At 45.4% G+C, this 12,494-nt stretch overlaps 1 protein-coding gene across 1 annotated transcript in view; it reads left to right on the top strand.

Moving 5' to 3' along the window:
- Window positions 1-10,816, top strand: part of LOC104490466 (CTD small phosphatase-like protein) — a gene marked incomplete at its 3' end in the record, with an annotated part of 62,892 nt that extends 52,076 nt beyond the window's left edge. Inside the window, exons 4-6 of the mRNA XM_010132753.1 lie at window positions 2,522-2,575; window positions 5,914-6,015; window positions 10,760-10,816. Coding sequence (XP_010131055.1) covers window positions 2,522-2,575; window positions 5,914-6,015; window positions 10,760-10,816 — 213 coding nt within the window. The remainder of the gene's footprint in view (window positions 1-2,521; window positions 2,576-5,913; window positions 6,016-10,759) is intronic.
- Between the last annotated feature and the right edge of the window lie 1,678 nt (window positions 10,817-12,494).

The following is a 12,494-nucleotide window of genomic DNA, read 5'->3' as shown; positions in this document are numbered from 1 at the left end:
CCTCCTGCAGCCCAACAGGACAAGACCTCCCGTCAGTTACGTCCGTGCTGCAGTGCCGGGTGTCAGGCGGTCAGGGACTGCAGAGCGCATCCCTCCGGCACCACTTTTTCCTGGATTGAAGAACTGTCAGAAATCAGTCTTTATTGTTCACTTATTATTTCCAATATGAAATTACTTCTGATAGGGCTCATGCATGTTTGTGTGTGTGTGCGTACACACACGGATGTGCATCTCATTTGCATATATGCCAGTCTGGGAAGAGAACGCGCCGGATGTATGAAAATACTGGCTTCTCAATTCCTTCGATGTACCTCCGTGTTAAGTTTGGTGACTGCAGTTCTCTCCTGGTGGTTATTTGAACATGAAACGTGTTCTGGCTCTGCTGTGACCTGGAATAAAGTTCTGCCGAAGAGTGAGTGTAGGTGTTAATGAAGCACGAATTCAAAGGGAGCACAGTCCTGAACGGAGAGACGAGCACAGCCCTGTCAGGTGCAAATGTGACGCGAGGTGCTCACCAGAACACCACCCTCTTCCTGTTCAAGCAGTGCCCTGCCAGATTTGGACAGTGGTAGGGAAATATTTGATAAGAGGGTTTTGGGTTGCCTTTTTTTTTTTTTTTAGCCCACCTGTATTTTTGCTGCTCTATGTCCCAGCAGTTCAGTAAGGCAGTAAAATTAACGTACCTTTGCAGTCACGGCGGAGAGTTCTCAGTGAGCAGGCGACCTTAAACACACTCGTCCTCTTCTCCAGTGCCATCTGAAACCTTCCAGCAGGATGTCAGGCACCCGTCACCCGCAGGCCGTCGGGTGACATTTAGTGCCCGAGAACAGACACTCCTGGCTCTCGGGGGAGGCAGCGAGCAGCAGGACCTAACAGCCGAACTCGAGCAGAAGTGAGCTGCCTGTGGAGAGAGTGGTGGGAACAAAGACGCAGCGTTAGGTTAGAGAAATGCCTGACGTCCAAGAGGTCCGTTTTGCCGGTCTTAGCAGGGCTGTTTGTCCTGAGCGCTGGAGCCCAGTACCTCGCTCAGAGTGAACTCCGTGGTGAAGACCCGGTAAGGCAGAAACTCCTGCTGCTCCTCGACGTAGGGTCAGGGGTGAGGGGGAGCCTGGCTGAACTGCGTGTATGGTACATACCAGGAGAGAAACCTCCCCGACAGGGTGAACTTGGTCACTGCTAAGTTGGACATTTGCTTTTCGTAGGACTCGTGGCAAATCCCTTCAAGTATTCAGAGAATTCCTTAGTGGCTCTGAAAAGATGACTGCCTGCTCCCCACTCGTTGAACTTTCAAATTGAAGCTCCAGTCAAAATAGAAAGTTTTCTGGAACTTTCTTTGCATGTATAGTGAAATGTGTCAGTGCTGAGGTCGCCCGTTTGAAAGCTTCCGTTGCTTTATGTACGTATGTGCAAATCAGTGATGTATTTCATCTGCTCCATCATTGTTCCTGTATTAATTGCGCTTAATTTAAAAACTGGAATTTGTATGAATTTTCACTTGGTTGTTGATGGAGAGAAGTGCTAAGCAAGAAGCATTCTACCTTCAAATCAGGTTCTTCAGAAAATGGCAATAGTGTGACTCTGGGGTTTTTTAAAGAGTATCTTGTGTGTATCTGGTATTCTGGAACTGTTGCCCAATAAGGCACAGATCAAACAGCAATGTCATTGATGTATTTTTTCCCCATAATACTGCAAAATGATTTATTTTTAGGGCTGAAATACACAGATGCTAAATTAGGAAAAACAGTACCAGCCAACACACTGCGATAGCCCCGACTTAAAAATCCGTGAAGGGTGGCTCAGGGCGCCTGTGCTTTCAAGGGTTTTCCTCAGCTTTCTTTGGAAAGGAGGCTGGTAGGGAAATCAAAGTACACCTCTAGCAATTTCAGCGCTTGTTTTCATTCTTTGGAATGAAAAGGGAGAGGGGAATGTAAAGCCACACTCCAGCAGCTTCTTAAATGAGTTGGAGTGTCCGTTTCTTCTGTTCAATTTAAACTCCCAGTATGAAGGAGTGGTAACAATTAAACCTCTGAATCCCTGCAGGAGTTAAATCTTAGCACTGGGATACTGGTTTTTTTCACTTGGCCCCACCTACTTTTAGACAATTTCTCGTTACAGCTCTTCCTAGAAGAAATTTTCTGAACTGCCTGTTTCATAAGAGGAGCTGGATCTCCTGGCAGCTGCATTTTAAGTGGGAATGATTTCTCTCCTGTTGGAGGATTTCTGTGCAGAACTGCTGGGGAAGCTGTTAGCTATGCAGAGTGCAACCAGAAGTGTGAATTGAGGGGAGCACCAAGAGCCGGTGCCAGCTCTGCCTTCAGGTTAGACAGCATTTCCAGCGTGCAGAGAGAGGAGTTACTAATTCTGGTACTTGTCTCCGTGGGAAGTACAGGGAAGGAAGGCTGTGATTGTTTTATGCAGTGAATTTCTGAAAGATTTGTGTTGACCAGCTGTTTATGCTTCAAACAAAAGTCCTGTTTCCTTGCCACCACCACCACCCCCTTTTTTTTTTGTTTTTTCTTAGGGAATATACTATTTCCACGGGACTGAAGCAGTGCAGCAGTCGTTTCACTACAAGGTCTGTTAAGCTGATCAGCCATGAGACCTGGCTGGAATGCATAAACCCCAAACAGTGACTAGTTTAAAAGCGTTAACTTGTGTGCAATTTATGTCTTGTTGAAATCGAAGACCAAGCTAGGACATGTTATTTTTCTGCTTTCTGTGGAAGTCTGCAGCCTTTCGGAGGGTGTCGCGTAGTAAAGATGAGCTGCTGTTAGCCACAATTAAATACTCTTAATCATCTTTGACATCTTTAAAGCTATTGTGTGGAAAAAAAGAAACTTATCAAAGATCCATAACTATTCGCTGTTAACTATGATGGAAATCTGGTAATCAGAATCTTCTTGGATATGTCTCCATTAGTGAGGAAATTAAAATACAGTATTGAGTAACGCTTGTTTCTGCCTGAAAGCTGGTGGAAATTGCTTTAGATCTGAAAGCTTGAATGGCAAAACAAGTGGCCTGTACCCCACGTACACATCCTTTAAGTTCTTAAAGCCTCAAAAAGGTCATTCTTGCTCCAGAGTCCTACACCAGATGTTTGGCAGCTTTGCCACTTGTAGTGCCCTCAGCTTCAGAATGGTTTTCTTACCCCTGTTAGATTATCAGGCAAGTGCGTTTTCAAAGTGGAGGGCAACAGAGATGTGGGGTTTGAAATGGAAAATTTGTATCTTCTGATCTTCAAATGTGCAAACTGTTGACCAAGTGTCTTTGGAAACAGAATCAGATTGAATTCAAGAAGCCAAAGCTTGTAGGAAGGTCAGTGTGCCCTCATGGAAGACTCCCCGGTAAAAACCTTGGGGTGTAGTGTTGTTAGATAAAGTTAGGTCAGTCACTGAAAAGGGAGAGAAACTCTAGCAGTAACCAGCACCCCTGTGTAGAGACCGTGGGTAAGCTTGTTCCTCTCCCAGCCACTGCTTTTGAGAAAGCAGAGCTGCAGGTGGATGAAGACGACGGACACAGGATGTCTCTAACTGTGCAGCCAGTGAGTTCAGGTTCTCAGAGCTGAAGGGTCTCACATTTTGTAGTCCTCGGTGTACGTTCATGCTTTTCTTGATGACAGGCATACTAGTTTCCAGGTAAAACCCAAACATAGCTGTGATAAGAGTGCTCATATTTTTCATATGCATATTTTGATATGCAAGAATATCTTTTGCCGTATATTTTCCATATATATATTGTCAGGTTGAAAAAGAAATCAGACAGCGGAGGAAATTGCTGGCTTTGATCTGCTTGTGCAGATGAGCTTAGACAAAAATTAAAACTAAATACTAAACGATCTTAAGAATACAAAAATGAACCGAACTATTCAAAAACAAAAGTACAGTTCAGGTTTCTTGGGATGTCCCTACCTTTTCCCTTTCTAAGACAAGAAATGAAGTATCAGAACGTGGGTTCAGAAGACTATTGGCTTTAAATGGGTTTGATTTTTCTTTCAATAAGCTTTTAGTCTATTTAGGGTGTAAGTCTGAATCCTTCCTACGGCGAAAAATTGAGGTGTGGTGCCTAAACACCTTTTAGATTTTGGAATGGGAGTGAGGAACCAAAATTCCTTAGATCTGGTCCTCGCTGCAAACAAGCAGAAGTAGAACTCAAGCAGCTGTTGAATACCAAGTACGTGGGACCGTCTACAGCCTAGAAAGGGAGTCACGTCAGTTTTGGCCTGGTGAGGTTACTGTGATGGATGGGCCCTTCACAGGCGGGAAGCAGAGGTTGTCTTTTCTTGAAGGGGATGATAGATGTGTGCTGAGAGAACTGCACTGAGACAAGTGGCTTGTCAGAGAAGTAGAACTCAAGCAGCTGTTGAATACCAAGTACGTGGGACCGTCTACAGCCTAGAAAGGGAGTCACGTCAGTTTTGGCCTGGTGAGGTTACTGTGATGGATGGGCCCTTCACAGGCGGGAAGCAGAGGTTGTCTTTTCTTGAAGGGGATGATAGATGTGTGCTGAGAGAACTGCACTGAGACAAGTGGCTTGTCAGCAAGGCACCTGCCAGTCTGGGAGCTGAAGAAATGGTTGGTGTTAGTTAGGAACTAAACCAGTTTCAGTGAGCACTCCTGAAAATCCCCCAATAACTTACACTTTAGCTAAAGGCGCTTCCATTTAAGTCCAGAATCTCGTTTGCTAGTTACTTCATCTAAACAAGAACTTGCTAGGCATCATTGGCCAGTATCTACCCACTGAAGACGACGTCTGAAATCAGTCAGGGGTTAATAACCGGTGCTCGCTGCTGTAGGAGTTCAGAGGGGGTTGACTCACTGCTGTCCGCACAGGGGTGGCCTCCAAGGCCAGCACCTCTGCGAAGGGCTCTTGAGAAGAACAGAAAGCCTGATAGATGCCTCCCTAGCAGAGCGATTGTCTGGACAGATTAAAAGGTGGCAGGAGAATGAAGCTAAGAGTTCTCTATCCAGTTCTTAGGGAATTTAGTTCTCTCAGTCTTGACCTTCTCCCTGCCGATACTTTTCTATAAAGCTAGTCCCCTTCTTTCATCAAAAAACCCTTCTTCGAGCGAGTGGCAGCAGTGTTTCTGCTCTGAAGGGAAGTCTTCTCGCCCAGTTCTGTCATCCCAGGAAGCAGCCAGTAGCGAAGTGTGCAGGAACATAACTGGTTGTAAACTGGGGTGTTAAAGTGGGGAATGAGCCATCGGGAGACTCTGACCAGCCACATTGCTTTCAGCAGAACTGCCGGTTCGGGTCTCCAGTACCGGTTTTTAGCGTACAGTAGAAGGGCCTAGTGTAGGTTCTTTACTGCAATTTGAATACCTCGATGGGGAACGTCATCCACATGAAAGCTCTTTGTCAGCACCCTCACAAGTGGTCAAACACGAGAGTGGAGACATGTCCTGGAAGGTAAAATTAGTGATGCTGTCTTCCTTCGGGTTGATTTCTCCACTTTAGCATCATTCGTGGCAAACAGAAGTAACCATTTGTGTAAGTGGGCGTGATGTGGCTGGAAATGGCGTGGCCTGGGAGCAGGGTGCCAACAGCGACCAAAGCCGAGGCGTGAGGAGGAGGGCCACCGGGAAAAGAGTCCGGCAGAGCCAACGTCCCGTTTTGCTCTGTTGTTTCTTAGCTAGTGGCGGTGCTTTACCATTTCCATTTCCAACGCTTTGGGGATCGTTCTAAACAAGTGCTTCATTTCAAAAAAAAAAAAAAAAAAAAAGGAAAAAAGAAAGGGAAGAAAAATGTCCTGCATGAGCCATGACTTTCCATACGCATACTTGCAATGAATCCTTGAACTCTGAATCACGTATTTCAGTTCCCAGTAATAACTACAATAGTACTGTTGGCTGGAGGATGCCCCTTCCATAGAGGTTTTACTTGTCCTTGTTGTCTTCCTCTTTCTTTTTGTTTCTAGCCACCAGCTAAATACCTCCTGCCAGAACTGACAGCATCGGACTACGGGAAGAAGTGTGTGGTCATTGATTTAGATGAGACGTTAGTGCACAGTTCATTTAAGGTGAGTAAACTCCAAAGCCATCTCTTGCAACTCCAATCTGCCCGAGAATGTTGTAGGAACTGCTAAGACATCTGAACTGGTCTGACAGGCTCTCCCAGGACACCACGTAGTCCTCGTTGCTCCTGGGATTATTCATCCCAATGTAGCTGTAAGGGAGTAACACAGATGTTGCGGGGGGTTCAGTCTGAGGAGGTCCCCCTGACTGCAGCAAGGCCTAGGATAGCTCCTGACCTTGCGGCTTTCAGCAGGGACCTGTGTCCTGGCAGGAACCAGACTTGTTGCTCTGAACATAATGGTTTCGGTTTTGATGTTTAAATGATGCCGAGTCTGGGAGAATGGAAACTTGGCACGGCTTTACGTGCCTTAAACCAGTAGATTTGGGGCACCAGTGGTTGCTGCGCTGCGGTGTGGAGGACGTCGCTTCCCGTGTCAGGCTGCTGTCCCAGGCGCAGAGAGCATTTCTGAGTGCTGAGCTTTCACAGCAGCAAAGCACGAGAGCACGTAGCTGCTGCTGATGGCTCAGTTGTCTTCTAGAAGCAACTTCAATAACCCTGCGGCTTTCAGCATGTGGTAGAAGTGGTGGCATTTTTCTGCTGCTCAAGTAGGGCTAAAGTTAGAACAGGAGAGTTCAGGACTACAGATGACCTCAGCTGGCTCAGAGCGCTGGTGGCATTTCTGAGCAGCACGTGTCAGACCTTAGATTTATGCTTTGCTTGGAGAATTTATAAGATGCAATAGTACATTTCCTTACTAGCAGCAAGCTAGAGTTCCCACCAACTCCACAGTCTCCTAGTTCTGGCTGCACCCCATTTTTCACTGCTGGCATAAAACTCAGTGGTTTAATTCCCCGTTACATAGCTGCCAGCATTTAAATATGCCAACCCTGACTGGCCTGGCGGTTAGAATTTGGCAGCTGCCAGTCTTTGTTGACCTAAAGAAGACCTTATGTAGAGATCCTAGGACAACTCTTGCTACGCCTCAGACCGAAACTGAGCTTTGTGTCTGTCTTCGTGAGCCTGCTGGTGTGTAACAGATCTTGGTGGCGTCCAGGAGCCGCTCAGCCCCGGGGCCAGAACCTCCTCTCCTCTGCCCAGCCTGGACTGGCACTGAGGGGTTTGCAGGGCCATCAGCAACACAGCGGCATGGGGGGGAGGGCCCCTGCCTTCCTCATGAAGGGAGAGTCAAGCATAGGACGGGAAAGCTGAATTTCAAAGTTCAAATTTACATAAAAATAATGAAATATTTAGTTTGTCTGAAACATAGAAATAAAAGTTTGGTCTCTGAGCGCTGCAGATAGCTTTGTTCTGTGATTTTTCTGAATTTTTGATGCAAAATGAGATTCAGTTTAGGTGGCTTTTAATTTTTTTTAATAATTTTAAAGAAATTCAGGTTTAATGGTTGATGCAGTGCAAATCCTTTCTTGTAGGATTGAGGTTTGCCTTTATTGCAGTGTGCTTTCTTAGGGGGCTCGTTTTAATTAATCGTTTATTCAAATGGTACTTCATGGGTATTTAAATGATGTTAAATAGGTATTTAAGAAAAATCAAAAGATTATTCTGCTCAGTCTTGAACACTGAATAATGTTTTGTGTTAGGAGAATAACACTGGTCCTTTTTTCTGTGCAGTAAGTCGCGTTAGGTAGATGCTGGAGGTGCTGCAGTATGAGAGTCCTGCGGCTGCCAGGGCATTGTCTTAGCGCGAACTGTGCTGGGAATGCGTAAGGGAAAAGCAAGAGTGAGAGGGAATGGCTTTGGCTGGTTAGTGGCTGGCACTGTCCAGTGGTGCCTTTTGGATTTTGTTTCTTTTAGTTGTTAGGTTGGGGTTTTTTCCCTAAACCACGTCTGCTCTACCCAGGCAGGTCCTCACTTAAAAGCTCTAAACATGTACATAAATTTGTGATTTTTAGTGCAAAAGGCTTTATTGAAAACACATGATCTTTTAGAATTCACAATTCTGTTATGAAATAGGCTTCATATTTCAAATGCAGATAATTTTTTTTTAACACAACCACAGAGGCAGAGTATGTAAAGTGCTCTTTTATGAACTCAGCAACATCTGAAGGAGGGTAATTCTTGTCTTTTTATGCCACTGCATATTTGTGAAGCTTATGAGGAGGTACTAGTCTTTCATGTTAAATGCATATTAAAGGAATAAAGTTTGGGGTGCTTTGGCAAGAGTAAAAAAGGAATAGATAGACATTACAGTTATCGTTCCCATCGTAGAACAATAATAGAAGCAAAAATAATAAATTACTAAATCAAGGAGATGTAGACATGGTTTTGTATGAAATGAGTTAAACCACATGCAAGTCTGGAATGTGGTCATATTCAAAACTGGCTGTGAAACACTTCTAGAACATTTAAAACTCTGAAGCTTTTTATTAAATAGGAACAGTGCTAGCTGAAGTAAAGATTCTCAACGGAAACCCATCGTCGTCTTTCACCCGTGGTGGTTCCCATTCGAGGCGTGTACGTGCTTCCCATGGGCAACCCCAGCAACCTTTATCCATCAAACTGTTGCAGACTTTTCTGCTCTCTTCCCGTCATGACGAAGCTCAGAAGCCCACTCCATGCTCTCTTCCTTATCACCTGTGCCAACAGGAAAGCTGTGTAGAAGCTAAAGTGTAAGTGGGGAGCAAATACGTGGTTAGGAGGAGTTTGGTTAGTGTCAGCGTTGAAGGGGGGGTTCTGTTCCTCAGCAGAAACGGTCTGAACAGAATGCCCCGACATCTGGTTGGTGTTGCTCCTGTTGAGAAAGTTTAGTAATAGCCGCAGTTTTATCAGCGGGCTTCAGAACCTCGGCACCTCGCAGCGACCTCTGCTTTTCTGCCACCGCAGGGTGTTTCTCTTGCCTGAGGGAGTGATGCATATGGAAACCCTTCAAGTGTGCACAAGCCTCTTCAAAGTATGCGCTGAGCTGGCACCCACTTGAAAACTGGTGGCTGGGTCTTACCAGCAGTTCATTTGGGTTTCTTTTGAGGTGAAGCTTCAGAACATTTTTGTGTACCTGTTCCGTGGCTGTTAGAGACGCTGCGGAGTATTTTCTGTGTGCGAAGGGAACAGATGGGAGCCTTCCCTCCGTCTGCTCCAGAAGCAGAAAAGGGGATGTATCTTGAAAATTACTCCATGTCAGCTAAAAAATGTCTAAATTGTATCTGCGCGTATTTGAGGAATTCTTCAGGTCGTACTGCTGCAGCAGTCGTCAACGGGATGGAGTTCTCCCGCATCAGCTGCTCTGGAGGTTTGGTTGCTGATACTGGTTGGTCAGGACAGGTAGATTCGGTGGAGCTTCCCGCTTGCCCTCTGACACAGCACTTGCAGATGCCGGTCCTGCTGAGGGTGTTGCCCTCCACAGAAATTCTTACAGTCATTTTGCTTTCCTCACAGGAAGGTTGTTTGATGGTAGAATTAGACTCTTGTTTTTCCAAGGAATGGGATCAAAGTGACGCTGTCAGGTTAATGCTGCAGGATTCTTTTTTCCTAGCATTTTTCACAGAGCACCTGTTCAGGCTCACCAGTTCCTGATTGGCTCCTTGATCTCTTTACCTTGCTGCCTCTCTGCTTTCTTGGCACCCCCTTGCTCCCCCAGATGACTTTGAAGGCTGTTCCTAGCCTCACAGATTCTTCAGGGACACCTCCCTGGTGGGACTTGAGACCAGCCTTTTGGCTGATCCGGAAAACTAGGTGGGAAGATCTGCACGAGTCCAGCAGAGCAGAGTGAAACTGTTTTCCAGCCTTAGCTTAGTAATGTCATAGCAGTTACCAGCCAGACTGCTCCCAGCCTTCGTTTCGGGCTGTTACCCATTGTCTGTTAATGAGTCACGTTAAAACTGCGTTTGGCAGTTCAGTGTCTCAGCCCTTTCCGAGCTGCAGATCATGGGATGAGTAACAAACCCCAGCCAGGCGTGTTTACCTGGTGGTTTGGGGTTTTTTTTCTCACAGACATAATGCACGAGGCGTGCCAAAGGTTCTGCCAAGTGTGATGTCCACCTGAAGTAGAAAAGGCTGTTAGCGGTGTGTTCCCCAGCTGCTGCTGCTGTCCAGCCCAGCAGGGCTGCGTGCCCTCACACTGCCTACGAGGACACTTCTCCGCTTTCCGGAGCGATTTGACTTGACAAGCAGGTTTTCACAGTAAGCGTTAAGAAATCCATAGCGTTCAGCGGGCTGTTAGAGTGGATTCAAGGCCTTGGACAGACTGTGCCTGCTCTTGCCATCCCTTTTGAGGGAAAATGCAGTTCTACGTGAATGGTTTGAGTTGTGTAGCATGTTCTTGAGGTATCACAGCCTGAGAGTCACTTAACCATACGACTTAAGTCTTGTTGCAGCTCCTGACTCAAAGGTAGAGATTAGGTATTAATTTTGCCACTGTCTGTAGCTAACTCCTGACTGGTGACCCAGAGCAGGATATGTGAAGCGCATAGCTGAACTTCGCTGACAACATCCGCACAGACTTGGCCAAATTGGTATTTTTCCTGATAACCACACAGGGTGGCAGTGGGGGTAATTCAAGCAGTTAAGTGTATTACATTGTATGAAGCTTAAAAATGTGAGCAAAGGGTGAGTACAGCAGGGTAAGGCTCTGGCTGGGCGTGCAGAGGGCACGCACACAGCATGGATCTGTGCGGTCAGTAATGCTGATTAACTTGTTCCTGGGAAGTATGGACTCTTCTCATTTACACCTCTGAAATTTTCCCTCTAATGACCTCATTTTTAATGTTGATTTATTTCCTTGTCGTTCATTCCAGCCAATTAGCAATGCTGATTTCATCGTTCCCGTTGAAATCGATGGAACCATACATCAGGTACGTGCTGCTGTTCCTTCAGCATCCTTCTAGTTCTGCAGCTGTCCTGGGTGTCACAGAGCGCTGACTTTCTTCTTCTGCTGCTTTGCGTTAATAACTTGTCCTTTTGCAAAACACGGGCATCCCCCTTCCACCAGGTACGTAGTTTCTAACAGCTGTGTCTCGATTTTAACTTCTTGAGTTCTCCGGAATCTGTCTCTCAGGATTCCAATACTTGACTCTGTCCATTTGAAAACATTTTGAAACAGCATCTAAGGATGGGTTTTCAAATAGCACCAGGCCCAGAAAAAAACTACCGAAATGCGGCATTTCTCGTTCCTTCCACAGACCAACAGAACAGAAGTTGGCTTTAATGTCTGTTGGCGGTTCGTATGGATGGAGTTTATAAAAGTACTAAGGAAGAACAGACATTTCTTCCGGTTTTGTGGCAATCTGTGTTTCAGTTCTGTCCCCTTTTCTTTCTGTAAGTAGTTTAAGTTCCTCTGATAGCCTTTACCATCTTTAAAAGATCAGGACAAAATTGCAAGGAGACTAATTTTAATGTCTTATTCTTTAAGAACTTCTCTTAAGACTGTGAAATGGCTTTCAGTAAATGCAAAACACCCGTAATTGGAAAATCAGTCCCCCTCGTGCATCCGAGCTTGGTGTCTTTAATCAGCAGTCCTTTCTGGAAATGCTACGTGAAATAAATTACAGTGCCCTAAGTTCTGCTCTTCAGACAGACGTTAAAGTTCTTGCTGGAAACTGGTTTTACTGGTGAATGTGAACTTGAGACTCTCTGATTACATGAATCTCACAAATTGTTGGAAATGTCTGTCGTTGGATGTTGTAGGTAAGAGGTAAAGCCATTACTGAGATGCAGATCTTCCCTGAATGTGATTTAGTAGAGATTTTAAATACCTGAACTTTGGAAATGTTATCTTTTATGTGGATTGTTTTTACTTGGACAGCTAGGTTTGTGTTTTGAACTTGGAGCAATTGATAAGTCGTGGAACGAGCAATAGATCGTAAAGTAAGTCCGTAGTTTGGTTTGATTTCCTGTTATGAAAACTATCCGTGGAATTGTCACTCCTCAAATAATTACTAGATATCAGGCAGTGGACTGAAACGTGGTTTAAAGCGCTAGTTGCTTTGACAGTTTTTGTACTGTGCCTGTTTGATGTAGAAAATTGAGTGTCTTGGGTACTTAAACCTGTAACGTTCACCAGAGCTCAGGGTTCGAAACACAGAAGCGGTGTTTTGGGAGGTTTGTGTTGGGAGCTTGTCAGTCCTCCTTTACGTGGGCTTTAGCTGTGTTTGGTGCTGTAACACAGACATTTTCACTCCTAAAACTTTCTAGAATCCTTTTGAAAGGAAATAAAATAGGTTGCGTGACAATCCTGAGTGGCTTAGGAACTGGAGCGTGTCAAAATTCTGTATTTATGTTTTGAAACAAAACCCATAGAAGACTGTTCGGGCTTGACAGTCAAGCACGTTAAAAGCCTGTTGCTTTTCCATTCCCCGCTGCAGACTTTCAGGTTCTTCACCAAACGCAAAGCAGTGCAGCACTGGGAACGACTGGCTACATTGGGGGCAGGGTGCAAGAAGAGAAGTTCATTGTAAGGTGTTAGTGATCCTCAAAAGAAAGGTGCTTCGTAGGTGTGGAGAAGAGGCAGGGTCTGTGTTCGCAGTGCCTCTG

Source organism: Buceros rhinoceros, unplaced genomic scaffold, assembly GCF_000710305.1.
Source record: "Buceros rhinoceros silvestris isolate BGI_N320 unplaced genomic scaffold, ASM71030v1 scaffold2493, whole genome shotgun sequence".
Taxonomy (NCBI): domain Eukaryota; kingdom Metazoa; phylum Chordata; class Aves; order Bucerotiformes; family Bucerotidae; genus Buceros; species Buceros rhinoceros.
The sequence above is the reverse complement of the archived record's forward strand: the minus strand, read 5'-3'. Positions and strand labels throughout refer to the sequence as shown.